Consider the following 19,182-nt stretch of genomic DNA (forward strand, 5'->3'; position numbering starts at 1 on the left):
TGGTTATTTATATTGAAACAGTAGTCCTGAGCGGTAGTTTTCATTCTCGATTTTGGTTATCATTCAGTTGTTTCCATGTTCGCCAAAAGCTTTTTTGCCTTTTTGTTCTTTGCTTTTGGCGTTCAAGTAACCTGGAAGTATTTTGCAAGTGCTTATTGCTTCAAACAGTTTTGCCGGATCCGCCGCTAATAATATGAAAGACCTTTAAATTCAGATAAAGTGTAAGTTGTACTCATTCCATTTTTGGCATCTAAGATGATTTATATTCCATCATCTAGAACTTTGTCCTTTATATTCCATTATCTGGACCTTTAAATTCAGATAAAGTGTAAGTATACCACCACTTGGACCGATCACCACGCTAAGTTTTTCTGTTTGGGTGTCACTGGCAGGATAGGATTGCAAGGAAATGTTTCTCAGCTACGAGGTACATGTTTGCAGGTGTACATATGTACGTACGTGTGTATCTGCGTACTGTGATTCACAGAGTTATGCAAAAACACTGATTTAAGGTGTTATCCAGAAGTGTGTATGTATGTATGTAAAAACTGTGATTTGTGGAGTTCCATAGAAGTGTTGCAAAATAAAAAAAACTGTGTAAAAACTGTGGTTTATGAAGTTCTGCAGAAAATAAGAGAAAAAAGGAGATGGGAAAAATCCTACATATGGTAGGCAAGGGGCAAATGAAAGGACCCAAAGTGCCAGTAAGTCTTTGATAGGAAATCCTGAATATGTGAGTCAAATGGGGTGGTCATATTTCCAGGACCTAGGATTGAATGCCGCCTTCCTTGGACTTTGGGGAGTAGGGGTATTTTGAGGGCTACCCTCTTGTGTAGCCTATCGTCAATGATCCTTTCTTAGGAAGAAGAATGATGAGACAAAGATTCCAAATATCTGAGAACCGGTGGGGTCAATTAAGGAGGTCGAACATTTTTATTCTAAACTTTGATCACTACCATTACCTAAGCATCTCCAGAAACGGGAAGAGACGAAGCCAGTTAGCAAGCCACATGACAAGTCGTAGAGAGACATAGGACAAGACCACTTACCATCTACAATACTTCCGAAAACATGCAACAAGTCCACCACCTTGTTTCTCTTCTTTTTCATTGTGTAAAAGATAGCCATAGGCCATTTAATTTCCGTTAGATCAGCTTTGTGCCAGTGATTGGAATCAGTCAGCCGGGAAAAAATTGAAGCTGGATTGCAAGATGCACTAAAAACATGTCTAGCTGAAAGACAGAAAATTCATTTGATGCATGAGAATAAAATAGACTTAAATTCTTTCTTTCTTTTTTTTTGGTGATATTGATGCACCCACACCTCAGCTGAAGCGGGTATAAATACAATAGATTTAAATTCTTCAAGACCTTTTGTGGTATACAATCATAAATTCTTGAATTGAAGCTCGACATCAGTCAAACATCACCACATATCATCCCAAAGTAGTGGTTATGTATACATATATAAATAATAACTCCCTTGAAAACCTCAGCGTTAACCTGAATCTTGATCCAAGATATAGTCTGGACCGTTGTTTTTCTTGAGCGTTTGTTGAACAATATGCAGCACCACCAGAAGAAATCTCAGGCAACAATATGAGATTTATATTTCTCAACATCTTACATCTCAGCTATCAGATTAAACTCATTGCAAATGCCTAATCAGGTCATTAAACAATACATCAGTCCCCTCAAGCAAACCCTCAACTAAAAATATTCACAACTTCCCTCCAGCAGTTTCGGGCTTAAGGACTGAGCAGTCTTGTAATCCCAGCTTTCTGCTCAGAAGTAAGCCTTGTCGGGAACTTGATGTCAAATTTGATTCTAAGGTATCCTTTCCTGGATGGATCCTTCGGTATCGGCATGCCCTCCCTAGGAACAATCTCCTCATAGCTGGGATGAATCACAGAATTTATGGGTATGGTCAGGCTGCGACCATCCAATGTCATCAAATGGACAGTATAGCCAGTCAGAGCTTCAACAAGAGAGATTTTCTTTGTCACAACCAGATCGTTCCCTTCCCTTGTGAAGACAGGATGTGGCTTCTCATCGATGATGAAAACAATATCCGCAGGAATGACATTGGGCTGTTCATTTCCTTTCTCTGGGAATGTGATCTTTGTTCCCTTCTTCCAACCAGGCTTTATATCAATGCTTAGGATTTCCTCCACTGGCATTGTTTTGCTGGAAAAAAGATCAAATCATTAGTTCAGTAATGTCCTGAAATCACAAACCAATCTGGTGGATATTGAAGCCGCTAAGAAGATGGAAAATTTTTATCAAGCCTATCAGCAGAAGTCTCAAAAAGCATATAATCTACCTATAAATTAGTAAGGCGAGACATGATACAGTTGAAATGGAAGCCAACAATACAGTAGAATCGACCAAATTATCAAAAGGATACAAGTACACAAACAACTTCATCATCTACTGGAATGAGAAACAAAAACATGATGATGATGATGATGATACATTTTCCTCCTGCATCCTGTTCACTCAATAAATCCAGAAGAGTAAACTTCAGATGCTTCACTGATGAAATAGTTAGGAGTTGTCCACATTCTCCAACACTTCTGGAGATGTATTTAGGTGCCCATCGAGTCAGTGTGCACATGTAAGTTGCAGAGCAAAAAAATGTCTCTATTCTACAAGCCATGAAAAAATTGCATACGTGAAGCTGAAGTACTAGCCACCTTTTGTCTGGATATGTTTCTTAGTATGATACAAGTATAACTACCATATGAAAAAATCTAGGCTTTGACATCTAGTTCTGAAGTACTGAATAAACATCCCACCTATTATATTATAGCCCCTATAGCCAGGCATTCTTGAATACTTGCTTACTCAAGAAGTAACCATTTTCATTATGACTGTGCTGGCTGTGAAAATTAGATGAGCTTGCCTAGGACCCGATCTTGGCACCAATCCATAGTGATAAAAGTGAAAACACGAGCTGAAGTTTTGGGGAAAAAAAAAACTAAACTTAAAATGCGGAATTAGAATGGGATGCCAAACGTCACTGGGGCGCTTCTTTGCATCCAAGAGCTTACCAACAAATTTTACCTAAGCTATCTCTATTAGATCAATCACTCTATCAAAGCTGCAGTCTTCCTACTGACATGGCGTATTTCTTATCGTCTATTCCTCTTGCTTGATCCTTTCATTCCCATAATTGAGTCTCCCATCAGGCCTCCTCTTTTTTATAGTACTTTCAATCCCATAAGAGGAACTCCTTTGCTTTGGCATACAATAGTTAATTGCAATTAAGTGATTCTACTCAACTTAGATGTTGGTGGTTTCAGTCGGATTCCTCGCTACAACTAGATGGATGTCATTCTCCCTTCTAGTTAAGTCCCGATGCAGCCAGATAAGAAAGAACAAATTTCACATCTAATCCTTATCTCTTCAGACCTGGTGCACATGCATATGATTTACTTGCAAATATCTACAACTGACCGCAACCCACCCACCATTGGTCATAAGGAATAAGCACTTCAGTAGGAACTAGATTTGAAACATAAGTGCTCATATTCATAGCTCCAACCCACTAGGCCACTAATACTTAGGACAGTTTAGAGCGAGCAACATGGAATAGACCAGTAATCACTATGAATCAACTCAGGAATCTCCAATTACATCCTTTGGGAAAGGAGGACCAATGCATTTCACCATTAATGCAATCCTTGCAAGAGGGGGATTTCTTTGCTGCAAGTGAACTAAGGACAACACCTATCACCAATTCTTTCCATCTCGATGTTCTCTTATGCTGTAACTTTGTAGCATTCTTGGCACCAGATAATTTTTGGGATGACTAAGCTAGTCGAGCACATACAATGTTTCTTTCATCAGCTTTTGAAATGGTAGTAGGATCAGAAAGAGTCAAAGAAGATGGTTTGAGTGCAGGTAGGGATAGTTTTCTGTCCAACCAAAATCACATTACAGCATTCCCTAACTCAACAAAACATCTAGTTGCCACATACAAATCCCCCTTCCCATCAAATCAGGTAAGGCTGGAGGGGATGGTAGTTCAGCAGCTTCATTTAGCAATGGATAGAAAAGCTGGCTAGCTGGCAGCATGAACAATAGGCGGCTCTTAGCCCCTCCCCATGAAGTAGGTTTATTCCATCAAAGATCTAACATAGGCAAAGTCTACAGGAGATGCTTCAACAACATGTGCACTATTGCAACGAATGCGTTCTTTGCTACAGGATTAGTATCTCCTCTATCATCTGGCCTGTGAAAATTTGGCAGAAGTAGCATCTAATTCTTGCCTCATCATACCTGATACGCATGCATATGCTTTACTTGCTAATATCTTGAAGTGATCACTACCCCCCATTGGTCGCTTGAAGGTAATAAAAATATCTCCTCATACATGACAGTCTTGACAGGCGAAAGCATTAATTTTGAAATATGCTCAACAGACCCAGGATCTGGTAATTTAACCTGTGAATCTTTATTGGAGTGACATTTGTGTGCAGATGGAGAGATGTGAGTTGGCTAAGAAGCAGATATACCTATGACATGTACTGCCAATTCAAATATCTGTTGTCTCTGACTATTCACTACAACATGCCATCACCTCAATTAAAGTCATAAAGAAACGTGCAGAAGCTCATCATCAGAGGGTGCATTGATTAGCATTGGTTAGGAGAGTGACAAACAATTATAGGATGCCAACAATAAACTGATGTTGTGAGGCAATTCGAAGTTTGAGTTTGATATGGACATGGAAAAGAACAATCCAGCATTATCAAAATGCCCATCTTAGTAGGTAAGTTTAATCAAATTGTTCATATGGTTGGCCGCAAAGCAGACAAAACTCAATTTCTAGATGCGGATGGCTGAAAACCATCAATAATACTATATATTAAGGTCACAATACACCTAAATAAGAATAATTAAATCAAGCAGTCAAATTAACATAATAGCATAGCATTCCTTCAACAAACAATAAAACTAAGTAAACTATTTCTCACTCATAATACTTAAAACGGTAATAAAATAGAAGCGCAAGTAATACCATTCAAAATGAAGCTTGTGTAATCATATAAACATGGCATCTCATCAATCAAAGCGCACTTAATTGATACAATTTTCCACACCCATCTATCATCACTTCTTAATCGAACCAAACAAAGCAAACCAGAGCCAAAAAAAAACTTTTTTCCCATCAAACAGAGCAAAAAAAATAAAAATAAAAAAGCATTTCTAAGATCAAAAAAAAGATTTAGAGAAGAAAATTACCCACTCATATCCGCAATCTCCCTGGAGATCTTCATCTTCTTCGTGGTGCCTTTGTACAAATCCTCGAGGCTGCATGGCAACAAATTCTCGATCGGCGCCGCCTTCCGCGGCTGACGGGAATCCATCGGCCCCTCCCCGCGACCAAACGTCGACCCAAAGAAGTCATCCCCGAACATCGAGCTCGAGAACCTGGTACCACCCCTCATCCCGCCGTTTCCGCCGCCACCCATGCTCCCGAACGGGCTCGAGAACCCGAAGAACTCGGCGAAAATGTCGTTTTCATTCCTCGGGTTGAAGCGGAACACTGTGGGCCCTTCCCCGCTGCCGGGAAAGAAGGAGGTTCCGCCGGCCCCCGGGGGCGGGGCCTGCCCCTTGAGCCCCTCCTCTCCGTACTCATCGTAGATGGCGCGCTTCTGAGGGTCACTCAAAACCTACAAAGAACAGCAAAAAATAGGGTAAGAAAGTGACGTGGATCGGAATTCAAGATAATAGATTAAAAAAAGGGGACAATTAGGCGTCCAGAAGTGCAATCTTTGGAGGAATTTTGAGCTAAAACCTATAAGACAAACTGAAATACATGCAAAAACGTGATCTTTGGACGAGAATTGGGGACAAGACCTAAAAAAGAGGACAACAGGAGAAAAAGAGTGATCCTCAAAGCGAATTTGAGGCGAGACCTACGGAACGGATTTGAACAGGTGGAGAATTTGAGGTGAGACCTATAAAACGGATCAACATAAGTGGACAGAAGGCGATCTTTGGAGGGGATTTGACGTGGGAATCGAGTGGGAGAAGAGATCGGGCATTGGACTGCGTACCTCGTAGGCCTCGGAGATCTGTTTGAATTTGGTCTCTGCTTCCTTCTTGTTGTTGGGGTTCTTGTCGGGGTGCCATCGCATGGCGAGCTTGCGGTACGCCTTCTTGAGGTCTTCGTCTTTCGCGTTCTTGTCGACTTGGAGGATTTTATAGTAGTCCACTCCCATCTCTTAGCTTTCTCTTCCGCTCTGCGACTCCTCCTGCTTTTCTTCTACTACTTACTTAGCGGTGGTGATGGCGAATGGTTGGTCTGATGGATTTGAGGGAAGGGAAGGGGAGGGGAAGGAGAAGACATGGAGAGAGTGATGGAAATCTCTGGAAGAGAAACAAGGCGAGAAGCCGGTGGAAGGTTCGAGAAGAAGCTGGCGACGAGGAACATACGTACAGCCGTGCTCTCATGGTGGCTGGCGTCGGGATTTTCTTTTTCTTCTTTTTCACTTTGGCCTGGTGATATCATTTCCAGCCTTTCTGGACTTTTTTTTTGCTAAAAATTAATTTTTAGTCGGAATTATATGACTCTAATTTTTTTCCTGAGATTAAAATGACCATACATATCCTTTAGACTGTTAATTGCTAAAGATGATAAACAGCAAAAGCCTTAACTTAAAAACAATATATATATATATATATATATATAGCGGTTACTCCAAGCCAGCATGCGCCATGTTAGTTTGAAAGAAAGCATGTTTGCATGCTCGGTGCATGCTACTTTCTAAGAGTCAATTTTATTTTAATTGAAGGTAATTGTACTTTGGTAATTAGCTGAATCTAAAGATAAACTAGGAAGGTGAGTACTCACCTCCTACTTTCAGTTGGGCACGAAGGTGCATCTTCTTCACATTGAGACAAATCTACTGGCCAATGCAGCTGCATATTGGATGGTTCCTTCCATGGCTGACCATTTTGGTGAGATACTTTGGATTGATATAATGCTTAAGGATTTTTTTGGAACTTGTTGTTTTCTGATTCTTTAAAATATATTTATATTAAAATAGTGTGAATGCTTATCTTAATATATTTATATTAAAATAGCAAGTATGCATCTTTTCTTATGGCGGGACTTGGGAGTATTTTAACAAAAAAAAAAAAAAAAGCCTTCAATGCTATTTACGCCACTTATACCAAAAAAAGCCCGACGCGTACCTTAATGCAAGAGAAGGGTGGCCGCAGGGAGGCTCCGTCTCCACGATCAGGGTGGAATTGGGGGCGAAGACTATAGACGGTGTGCATGAAGATTAAGGATAGAATTTGCATTATATTGTAAGAGATAAAATAACGTATCATTCAATTGTAAGACTAGTCGCTGAATCCTACTTCCACAGGACTCAAGAGACTTCCACACTTGCACTGTACTCTCTGCAATGGTTGAAGTGCTTCCAGAGACAATCCTAGCTCTTATTATATGCATTATGACATCTCTACGTCAAAAAACAAATGATTTAAGTGCAGCTCGAGACACACAGGAGAAACGGACAAATTTGAAGTGGGCTTTATCTACTTGCCAATTGCTTTTAAGTGAATCAGGCTGATAAAGTTTTACTTTAGACAAATCTACTTTCATTCTTTTTTGCATTTACACAAACAAATGAACCATTTGTATCACATCAGCCGCCTATGTATTTTCTAACCTTCTGAGCCTTTTTCATGACTTTCACAGGATGCCTCCCTTCAACCAAAAAAAAAAAAAAACTTTGGCAGGATGCCTCGAGTGGTATACAATGTAGATTCAATCTCACATTTTCTGGTGTAATATTTGTTAAAGATTTTACTAATTTGGCAAATTGGTACCGCATGTCAGGAATAATATTTGAGTGGTGAGGCAATAAAATTATCTATCTATCTATCTATCTATCTATCTATCTATCTATCTATATATATATATATATCAAGCCCAGGCAAATCTAAAAATGAATGATTCAATCTAACCACAGAAGGCTCCAGCCGTGCCATAAATGAAGAATCATTTAAATTAAATAATTAGAAAAGAACCAAACATATATACATACAAATAATTCACACATTAACAAGGGATGTGATCAATGAACCACCGTATCGATTTAACAGGAAGCTGTATCATATCGACCGCGAAATTGGCCACCCAAGCGCAGCATCCACAGCAGCATGGGCAAATACAGGTCAAAACAAATCTGCAAGAATAAAAGAAAGAAAACCCACTGAGAGATCGAAAATCTTAAATAAAACATTTTTCTTCATAAAAAGGCAATTGGCCGGTAAGAAGATTTTGCTTCATAATAATATTTATTTTTTAGTGGACTGCTATTAATTCCCCTATTTTTATGACTAATGAGAATATCTTTAGATGCAGATCAATCTATATCATGCGCATGCATCAAGTAAGATAAATATATGCAATATTCTTTTGAATGCTGAGATATAATGATTCGACAAATTCAAAATACATCGTTTTTTGGCAGGGGAAAAAGCTTTTGTAATATAAAAATAAAATGACCTTTTCCTTTTCATAAAAATTTCAAACGCAACCATAAAATGAAATTCTTTAAAAAAAAGGACCATAAAGAAAATCAAAGATTAGAGAGATGCAGGAGCAGATGGATGCTAACCCAATGAACCACACCACGGCTCCAACGAGGGACAGAAGCAATGCGAGCATGGCAAAGGGCAATCCCAACAAGAATCCCAGAGGCCTGCAACGAGCCATGCATGCATGCTTTCCCTCCGTCTCTCTTGATTCATGTTTTCATTCAGCCTCTCTATCTCTTTGGGTTGGCGGCCCTCGTTTATGTCTCTCTCCCTTCTAAACTAAGGTGGTTTCCCCTTTTGGGAGTCGATCTGACGGTGAGAAGGCGAGGGTGCAACCACCTCCCAGGAAAGAGACGTCAGCGCCATTCGAGTGTTTATCGCAGAGAGAGAGAGAGAGAGAGAGAGAGAGAGAGATGCTCACATTAGCATAGGATACGTGGGCAAATTTGTACGCAAATCATCTGAGCTGGTTGATGTTGGGCGAAAGGGTTAGGCTTTTTGTTAGGATTAGACCTCTCAATGTGGTGTGCTTCGGTTTTTGCTTGTTTTAAGGCTATGGAAGTAACATTATCCGCCGTTCAAGATACTGGTCTGCATAGGTATCTGGGCCTTGTCCAAAAATATATACAAAGTTGGTGCTCGACATCCATGCATGGTGCATGACAGGGGGAGTATGAATGGCTCCCATTCATGCATGCTCGCTTTTAGTTGCTGCAATCATCTTTTTTTTTTTTCTCTAACTGCAAAAGCTTGATTAAGATATAGTTTTTTTGAAGAAGGTATATATATATATACAGGGAGTATTAGGGATTGATGATAAGTGATGATGTTTCATTGAAGGCTTGGGAGCCTGAATAAAGGAACGCTCAATGATGCTTACGTTGTGATAATGGAGATATCATCTAGAGTGAACTCATGCGGATACTTTCAATAAGACCAACAAAAGTTAGGTGTATTTGTTGGTCTAATCTGACCCAAATTATATGTTAGCCGGGACGAAAAGGTTCCGAATTTGTCTAACACGAGCTGCATTTATAGTTGTATACTTTGTAATTTCCTACGCAAGCCATAATTAACTGTTTTCACCTTCAGGTGGACCAGCTAGGCTTTAGGCCCTGTTTGGAAGAGTTGTTGGCGGTAGAGTTGTTGGAAGTAGAACTTTTTGAAGTAAAGCTTTTATAAAAAAAGATGTTTGCTATTTGGTAATTATATTTCTAAAGTGTTGCAGCATTTTAATATATGTTTGGTAAATAAATTGAGAAAGTACTTTTGGAGGGCCAGAAAATGCTTTTTGGCCCTCCAAAAGCTCTCTCAAACAGGCCCTTAGCACTGTACAGAATGAGATTCAACATGACTTGTCCCGCTCAACTCCACTTTCCATCGCCCCTCTTGCGATTCACCATGGAGTGGAAGGGGAAAAGGAGACATGCATGCATCTTCCACTACGTTTTGTTCGGTAGTTAAAAGAAATATTCCATTTGAACTAAGAGATAAAGCTATTATAATAAAAATAACTTTTGATGGAAAATTTGAAATGGAATTTTTTTACTACCTACTGGTATTTTTTTTTACTACATTATAATAAAAATATCGCTATCTTCGAATAAGTAATTTTTTCTATTTTATAAATTTTTATAAATGCCACTCTAAATTTATATTCTATGGTATATAACTTAAAGTACTATAAGCTAGAACTACTCTTATAGCATTTAACTAATATATCAGTAACTAATATCATAATTTATGAAATTTTGGAAAATTGCTGCTAAATTTTAAATTATAAATTTTTATGCGGAGCTTGGTTTTGGTCACACTGATGCCATCTAATTTGATATTGTACATATATATCTTCTTAGCATTGCTATATATAGATCATTGGTTTGATCAAGTTTATATTAAAATATTAACAATCAAAAATTATTTAAGATAAAAATATAATATAATAATATTAAGATCGTTTGTATCAAAAATCATTATTATTTTTTATTATAGCATAAATTAAAATAATTATATATTAACTATTCTTAAAGAGTTTGTGAAAAAATTATATATGAATACGATGATGCATAAAAGTTAATTTTTAAATATTTTTTAACATTTTTAACAATAAAACTTTGAAAAGATCATAAAGAATTAAATAAATTAAGTTCAATTTTGATTTTTATAAAAAAGATTTTTAAAAATAATAATTAAAAATATGAAATATTAAAATATACATCAAATACTTATTTAATGATATGAATGCACGTTAATAAGTTAAATAAATATTTTTTATCTAATAACGGTACAAGTTGCAGCTCCATAGTGCCATAAAAATACTGATAAAGATATTTGCAGTGTTTTTTCTGGCTTATAATAGTTTTTTTTTTTTTTTTTTTGGCGTAGAGTGGTTCAAATGCCACCAAGGTGGTAGCCTAGTGGTACTGGGCAGCAATTCTAACCACAAGGTCCCAAGTTCGAATCGCTGCGGCGACGATTAAATTGTGGACCGGAGCTTACTACTTTGGCCACTGCTTGGACTTGTGGTGTAGGACCGCTCTTGAACCGCTAGTAGCCGGGGTGGTGCCGGGTGTGACGTACTCACACGTGGGACTCGAGTCAGAGCTCAGAGGAGTAGCTGAGCCGGGCTCACGGGTGGGGAGGGTATGAGTAAAACCGGTCGGGGTGCCCAACACACGGCCATTTCTGCCCGCATCGAACATTCTCCTGGCGGGGCGGGGGCCCAGTTGGGGGCTGCTACGCGGGGGTGGGCTTGTCCCTTCCTCCCCCCTACCCCTTTTTTTTAGCAAAAAAAAAAAAAAAGAGTGGATCTTTTCTTCGCGGTTTACTTATATTTTTCTAAAAATACTAATAATTAGTTGCCGACACTATTGCATAAGCAAATATTCTAAAAATAGTAATAAAAAGATATTTACAGTATTTTTTCTTTGGCTTATAGCCGGATTTGAAAAAGATGCTGATAACACCTTTTTGTTGCAGTATGCTGCTTAATTCACCGTATCATTTCCCAGGGGATGGCGACAAATCGGTCTCAGGCTGTGACATCATACGGCGTACCTATCATATTTGGATCCTCTTCCCTTCTCTCGACAAAAATATTAGCAGTATTCTTTCTGACTTTTGGTAACATTTTTTTTAACTTTTAATAATATTTAAAAACAACGTGACTGACGATTTTTGTTGCAGGCTGATTAGCGTAAGAAAATATAAATATATAAATAAATTTATTTTATTTTATTCATTTAAGTTTTTATTTACTTTCTCGATTTTTATTTTCACATTTTTTAACTCTATTATTAAAAAAATTTATATATTAAGCTCATTTATTTTAAAAAAAGTACGCTCGATATGTGAGATAAAGTATAAAAAGAAATAAAATATATAAATAAATTTATTTTATTTTATTAGTTTAAGTTTTTGAATAAATAGTGATTTCAACGCTTAGGCCGTGACAGGCATGTACCGTTTGCCGAGGGACAGCGACCGGTCTCGGGCTGTGACAGGCAAAGCAACGAACCTATCATATCTGACGCACTCTTTTGGATCTTCTTCCGCTCTCTCTCTCTCTCTCTCTCTCTCTCTCTCTCTCTCTCAGATATGTCTACTGATTGTTTTTCTTTTTCTCAAAAAACATCCATCCACTGTTTAGCAAAAAAAAAAAAAAAATCCATCCACAAATCCATAGGAATGATTAAGAGAGATCCACAAATCCATAGGAATCCAAAAAAAGCCTTAAAACAAATGAAAGAAATCTAGACGATAGTTACGGCGGAGATCCACATTCCCCCCCGCTCTGATGACTCTATGAGGCAATTAAAGCTTCATTACTCCACGCTCTCCCTCAGATCCGCCGCCCACCCCGTCGTTGGAGAAGTCCTCCTTTCCATTTCCATGCAGCCTCACGTCGATACATGTTCTCGTTGCTGTACTTTGGCCTGTTAGATCACATCATCCACCCATCCCTTCCTCGCTTCTTTATCCATACTTCTGCATATAGGTAGGTGCACTTTTACTTCTATTAGGATGCTTGCAATATCGCCTCAAAGAGACTCGAATGGTGATGAGAGAGACCCGGAGGTGGGAAGCCGCTGGGCATCCACAGAAGAATTCTGCAACAGATTCATGGGAGGGAACTTCCTCGGGGACATCAACTTTGATGACCTCTTCGCCGGGGACATGCTGCCCGACCAGGAGGTGGACCCTGCGCAGATCCTCGCGGCGTTCTCCGTTTCTCATGACTCATGAAGAGGAGTCAGGGACTGCAACAGCAGTGGTCGAAGTAAGTGGTGGCATCCTGCAAGCACAACGTTAGAGAAGCCAAAAGGAGTAATTAGCTGTTCACCAAGCCTGAAGCTCCCAAATAGCTTAGACTGAGCTTTTGGACAAAGGGAAGTATAGTTGTTGATATCTTGGTGCAAAATTTTCAGTTGCTAATGGAGTTTCTTAGGTTTTATAGACATATTCTTTAAAATTTTAATTCTTTGGTCATGAATAGGTGGATTGGACTCCTGAGTTGCACCGGAGATTTGTTGAGGTGGTTGAGCAGCTTGGGATTGATAAGGCCGTGCCCTCGAGGATATTAGAACTAATGGGGATTGATTGCCTCACACGACATAATGTTGCTAGAGATCTTCAGGTACTTGAATTGATACTCTTCTTTTATTTCTCTTCGAAGAGGAATTTCTCTTCTTCTTCTTACTCAATTTCTATGGCGCGATAAAGCTTTGATAGTAATTGTTTGAGAGGATTCTAAAATTCCTATGATAGATGATGTACGAATCAGCCCTTTTGAGCATGAATGGCTTGAAAGCTGAAACCACAGTTGTGATAAAAAGTGGTCGCTGTTTTTAAGATTTGTATCGTGCCATCAATGAACCTTTTGTTCACCTTTTTTTTTTTTGTATGTTGTTGATGTCCAAAAATCAAATTTGTTTTCTTTTCCTTTTGTTGAGATAGCGCCAAATATTAATTTGTTTGACAGGTATTTCTTTTCCATTATTTACTTTAACCGAAGGAAATAATGGGAAAAATGGAATTCTTTCTTTTCCTTTTTTTTTCTTTTCCATTGTTTCCCAGTGGTACGTACAGTATAATTACGCACCCAAAAAATGAAGTACAAGAGGAAATCATTTACCAGTGATACAGATGTTGGTAGCTCATCGATCAACTCAGATCTAGTTTACGGCACTATTTATTAATTGGTACTAAGATTCAGGAAGAAAGAGAATTATCTCATTTTTTTAATCATATTTCCCTCTTTTTTTAACTTTCTCAATCTGAATTATTAGTGCTAGTATTAATTTGAGGCCACCATTACTAATATGATAAATTGCAGAAATATCGGTCTCACCGGAAGCATTTGCTTGCGATGGAGGCGGAGGCCACGAGGTGGAGCAAGAGATGGCACATGCATGCCGGTTGTGGTAGTGGTGACGGGGCGATGAGGGACAGAAACCTTTGGCTTCTTTCCACCATGGCCTTCCCCCCCTCCTCCTGTCCAACTCTTAAGGCCACTACATGTATGGGGGCACCCCACTGTAGACTAGTCACCAGTTCATCTGTGGCCAAATCATCTGGTCTTCGTCCGCTCACCACCACCTCCCCGGCCGTGGGCTCCTCAGCCACCTCTATCGCCTCCTCCACCAACCAACCCTCCCTACTGGCTCACCCATTACCCAAGGGTAGCTTCTCTCTCCCTCTTTCCTCTCTCTCTATCTTTTGTTGGAAATGTGTTTGTCTTTGCGTATGTAAAAGTAATAGCGAAGAGAGATACTTAATGTATCTCTAATTTCATTACTGTATTTTCATACTCTCTTACTTAATTATATGAACGTTTACCGCTCTTTATATTGATAGCGTAAACTATGAACTTCATAATGACTCTTCAACTTTCTAGAATGACTCTTCAACTTTCTAGGAGTCTCTACATATTCCAATACAACTTTTCAGTACTCAAGACATATATATATTTCAAAACAATAAATAAGGGATAAGAATAAGTTTAATTCTTAATATGCTCCCCCCTTAAACTTGTTCCTCCAGGTGCCATCACTCCAAGCAACTTTCTTAACTTCTGACAAACTTGAACATTGAGTGGCTTTGCCAATATATCAACAACTTGCTCACTTGACTTTATAAAATATCGGGTCTAGTACAAGTCAAATATTACAAACATCCAACAAGACTTTTGTAATAAGTTGGATTCACAAGTTTACCTTCACCTTTCTTGGTTAGCTTGGCGCCACACTCCACCGGGTATCAACCGGTTGACAATCATCCACGACAAACTTCGCCAAGATTTCTTTTGCATACTTTTCTTGAGAAATAAAAATTTCATTGCTTCCTTGTTTCACTTCAATGCCCAAGAAATAAGCCATAAGTTCCAAATCAGTCATTTCAAACTTCCTCACCATCGAGCTCTTGAATTCTTTAATCATGGATAAATTATTTTTGGCGAAAATCAAGTCGTCCACATAGAGACAAACGAATATAACATCACCTTGCAGATTAGTCTTCATATATGTAGCATGTTCATATGGACATTTAGTAAATCTATTTTGAATAAAGTAACTATCAATTCAAAAATTCCATGCTCGTGGTGCTTGTTTGAGCTTTTAGAGAGTTCTTTTCAGCTTGTAGACTTTTCCTTTCTCTCCTTGCACAACAAAACTAGATGGTTGATCAATGTAGACCTTCTCTTCAAGATGCCCATTGAGAAAAGCGGACTTTACGTCTATTTAAAAGATCTTCCACTTCTTTTTACTTGTTTCCCTGTGGTACAGTATAATTACGTTCCCAAAAAAGAAGTACAAGAGAAAATCATTCACCAGTGATACAGATGTCGGTAGCTCATCGGTCAACTTAGATCTAGTTTACGGCACTATTTATTAATTCATACTAAGATTCAGGAAGAAAGAGAATTATCTCTTTTTTTTATCATATTTTCTTCCCTCTTTTTTTACCTTTCTCAATCTGAATTACTAGTGCTAGTATTAATTTGAGGCCACCATTACTAATATGATGAATTGTAGAAATATCAGTATCGTCGGAAGCATTTGCTCGCGAGGGAGGCGGAGGTTGCGGGGTGGAGCCAGAGATGGCACATGCATGCCGGTTGTGGTGGCGGTGACGGGGCGATGGCCGATGAGGGATAGAAACCCTTGGCTTCTTCCCACCATGGCCTTCCCTCCTCCTCCTGTCCAACCCTTAAGGCCACTACATGTGTGGGGGCACCCCACTGTAGACCACTCACTAGTTCATCTATGGCCAAATCATCTGGTCTTGGCCTGCTCACCACTGCCTCCCCGGTCGTGGGCTCCTCAGCCACATCTACCACCTCCACCACCAATCAACCCTCGATCCCTACTGGCTCACCCATTACCCAAAGGTAGCTTCTTTCTCCCTCTCTCCTTCTCTCTTTCTCTCTCTCTCTCTCTCTATCTATCTATCTATCTATCTATCTATCTATCCAAACCAACTTCTCCTTGCAGGGACCTGGAGCTAGGTGGGTGCCAAATGCTCTAACCTAGGGGACACCATGCTTCCCTCAGCCATTGCTAGCAGCGGTATGCCTTTCACCTAGTCCTCCTTTGGTTCATTTGCTTGCACTATAGCAAAATTGGTTTTCGTCGACGCTTTTTTGCCGACGCTTTATACAAGCATCGGCGGTTTCCTTTGTAGCGCCTAAAATGCCCGACGCTTTTAAAAAGCGTCGGCAATATACGACACTAATTAGCGTCGTTGTATTGTAGAACCTAAGCCGACACGTATTCACGCCGTCGAAAACCTAATTCTAAACAAAACCCAGTAGCCGCCCCCCTTCTCCCCTATCCTCGATCGATATCAAGCCCTAGCCGACCCTAGCTCCTCCCTCCTCCGCCTCCACGCTCTCCAAAACCTAGGGTTTCCTGAGCGCCGACCCTTGTCCCCTCCTCCTCCCTCCTCTCCGGTGGCGGCGGTCCAGCATTCGGCGTCCTCCGCACCCTCTCCTGCAACCGCTTCTCCCGACGAATCTCCGGCCGAAGGTACGGAAGATATTTTTCTTGTTCCGTTCTAATTTTGCAGTTTTGATCTCGTGATAGCGTTATAATCTCTAAATGTTTTTCTTGTTGTTTAGATGGTAAATTCTGCGATCTTTATAGGTTTCTTGAACTAATGAGTGCAAATATCGGCAGCCATTATTGTACTGGAAGGATAGATTTCTGCAATGTATTGTATTCTTTGTGCATTTGATGGCTTTAGGAGAATGTTATTTTCAAAAGCTTTGTCTGGACTAAACCATAGTTGATGCTTTTCTATTTGTTCATCATGTGATCTATTTTATGTTCTAAATAGTAGGAGATGAACTGTTATCATGCTACTTACTCAAGTCTGTAGCTTGCTGTTGATTTTGCATGATTAATGATGTGTAAATTTTCATGCTGTTACTTGCATATTTGAACTTAACTACTACTGGATCATGTCTCGGGAAAAGAAAATGTCAAATTGAAATTATTCATGCTATAACATGGTACATTGATAGTGATGTCTAAATGGTAGCACTGTCCACCGCCACTATATATTGGTATTCAAGCATCAAATGACCTTCCCAGTTTCAAGGAATGACATAGAAGTGAAAATTTTCCTATTTTAATTTGGAATTTATTGTCTGATGTAGCTCGAATTGTAGGGCTTATAAGTATCAGTTATGCACATAGAATTATTGCATTAATATGTGCTTTCTACTTAGGACTATTTGCTTATTCTGTATTTTGTCCTTGGGCAATCACTCTCTCCATGTGCATTATGCACACCTGCACATTATTGAATACTATGCATATCATCTGCTTATAGTTTTCTTTGTCCTAATCACAGGTATAGATTGAGAGTTTATTTGCTGAATACCTGTTAATACTATGATGATACACCATTGAAAAGAGTTGGTTATTACCGTTACCTGCTTAGACAGTAGATAGCAGAGACATCTGTTCTGAGAGAAAGCCTGATGTCACTGCCTTCAGAAAATAAGATGGATCCAGTAAGAGGGGAAAGTTAATAAAAGTTTTCGAAACTAATAAGGCAACAGAAAAGAAATGCCTGAAGTGGATTTACATCATGATTAGAAGCAAGAAAAGAGCATTGACTTGGTTCAACTATTCATAAATGTTTGAAATGAATCTTGTGGTCTTACAATGTTTAAAACACAAGAAACAACCTGGTGAAACAGACATATTCTATTGCAATTCATTTAGATTTTATTTATTATTTAACTAATATTGCTTCTTTATGTGCATACTAGGTGACAACATGCCGCGAGGAAAACGATTCAGAGATATTGAGTTTCAGCACACATCTGTGGGATCTTCTTCTGATCAGTCCCTACGGTCCCAACAGCCCGACGAGCCCCAGCAGCATGAGTCTTAGTCTGCGCATGTGCCACCTGTTGAGCATATTTCATCTATGTTGCGGCGATTTCTCCCTCCTCAGGTAAATAACTATATATATTTAATGACTTTACATAATTATTACTTATTTTCACGAGTTAATGATTTTCATAACTTCTAAAGTTTCTCTTTTTTTTTTTTGTAGATTTCTGATACTTCAACAGCTCGTAGAGATGATGATGGTGCTGAATCCGGTCACTTATATTTTTGAAACCGTTATCTAAGGAGTTTTATATGTATCTTTCTTATATTTTTCAAAATAAATTGTAAAGTTTGCTTATTATGTAAATTTCATCATATATGACAATATGAATTTTTTGAATGATCTGAATGTTTGTTTTAATGTAAATGTAATGCAGGTTCATATTGCTATAATATGTTTCTTAGTATTTGTTTTTTTAAATTTTTTTCTTTAAAAAATCCACTCCCGACGCTTTAAAGCGTCGTTAAAAAACTTCTCTAGCACGGGCTAGCACGCTTTCCCCAATGCTAGGAAAGCGTCGGTAAAAATGTTCAAGCGACACTTTTAAGCATCGGTAAAAACCTGCTGTAAGTGTCGAAAAAAATTCCGCCACCATCCACCGCACCCACGTTTTAGTTTATCCCGACGCGTTATTGCGTCGGCAAAACAGCATATGCCGACGCTTAATGAAGCGTCGGCAAAGCTTAACTTTTTCCTGCGCTTTTTCATAGCGTCGGCAAAAACTTTTCCCACTCTGGTATAGCCGAAGCTTTTGCGACGCTTTGTGAAGCGTCGGCTAGATTTTCACGGACGCTTATAAGCATCGGTAAAGGCTAGAAAAAACGCCGGAAAAAACCTATTTTCCTGTATTATTGCTACTTTAAACAAGCGTGGGAGGGGTTTGGGTTGTATCTTTCGTGCGAAAGAATGATCGATCTTCTTTCGCTATGTGGACCGTCTGCGTGGAAGTGGGTGGGTTTCTTACTTCATCAGACCTTTTCATGCAGAGGATTCCAGCTCCCACAGTTCCAGGAATTCCACCCTGCTCCTTGTATAGACCAGAAAATGTAGTTCCTCAATCTAGCAAGCTCTGAAGCTCCCTGCTTTCGCCCGATGCTCATCCGGTAAGTGCACATAGAATTTTCAGTTTAATCGAAATATGCTTTCAAGATGACATCTTCTATATATGTAGGCTTTGATGCTTCCATTAGCATCGAAACTCTTTGAAAAG

General features: G+C 39.1%; 2 protein-coding genes and 1 pseudogene across 3 annotated transcripts; 1 reads left to right on the top strand and 2 right to left on the bottom strand.

Moving 5' to 3' along the window:
- Positions 1–1,266: 1,266 nt before the first annotated feature.
- Positions 1,267–6,471, bottom strand: LOC103722931 (uncharacterized). The gene is made up of 3 exons (XM_008813667.6): positions 6,068–6,471; positions 5,250–5,680; positions 1,267–2,186 (listed from the first exon to the last, which is right to left on the bottom strand). The coding sequence occupies exons 1-3, from the start codon at positions 6,230–6,232 to the stop codon at positions 1,748–1,750; spliced, it is 1,035 nt and encodes a 344-aa protein (XP_008811889.1). The 5' UTR covers positions 6,233–6,471; the 3' UTR covers positions 1,267–1,747.
- Positions 6,472–8,085: 1,614 nt separating this feature from the next.
- Positions 8,086–8,745, bottom strand: LOC103722932 (signaling peptide TAXIMIN 2-like). Its single transcript, XM_026799903.3, has 2 exons — positions 8,648–8,745; positions 8,086–8,212 (listed from the first exon to the last, which is right to left on the bottom strand). The coding sequence occupies exons 1-2, from the start codon at positions 8,743–8,745 to the stop codon at positions 8,086–8,088; spliced, it is 225 nt and encodes a 74-aa protein (XP_026655704.1).
- Positions 8,746–12,590: 3,845 nt separating this feature from the next.
- Positions 12,591–18,555, top strand: LOC103722940 (uncharacterized; annotated as a pseudogene). The gene is made up of 5 exons (XR_016398024.1): positions 12,591–12,794; positions 13,063–13,203; positions 13,903–14,248; positions 17,845–18,032; positions 18,135–18,555. The product of XR_016398024.1 is annotated as an uncharacterized LOC103722940 (transcript).
- The last annotated feature ends 627 nt before the right edge of the window (positions 18,556–19,182 follow it).

Source organism: Phoenix dactylifera, chromosome 1 (genome assembly GCF_051530095.1).
Source record: "Phoenix dactylifera cultivar Ajwa chromosome 1, Ajwa_hap1_PhDact_Kaust_v1.1, whole genome shotgun sequence".
NCBI classification, from domain to species: Eukaryota; Viridiplantae; Streptophyta; class Magnoliopsida; order Arecales; family Arecaceae; genus Phoenix; species Phoenix dactylifera.

Coding starts and splice junctions, on each gene's coding strand:
- LOC103722931 (XM_008813667.6), bottom strand. CDS start 6,232: ATGGGAGTGGACTACTATAAAATCCTCCAAGTCGACAAGAACGCGAAA. Junction 5,681..6,067: donor AGATCTCCGAGGCCTACGAG/GTACGCAGTCCA, acceptor TGTTCTTTGTAG/GTTTTGAGTGACCCTCAGAA. Junction 2,187..5,249: donor GAGATTGCGGATATGAGTGG/GTAATTTTCTTC, acceptor TCTTTTTTCCAG/CAAAACAATGCCAGTGGAGG.
- LOC103722932 (XM_026799903.3), bottom strand. CDS start 8,745: ATGGCTCGTTGCAGGCCTCTGGGATTCTTGTTGGGATTGCCCTTTGCC. Junction 8,213..8,647: donor GCCGTGGTGTGGTTCATTGG/GTTAGCATCCAT, acceptor TTATTCTTGCAG/ATTTGTTTTGACCTGTATTT.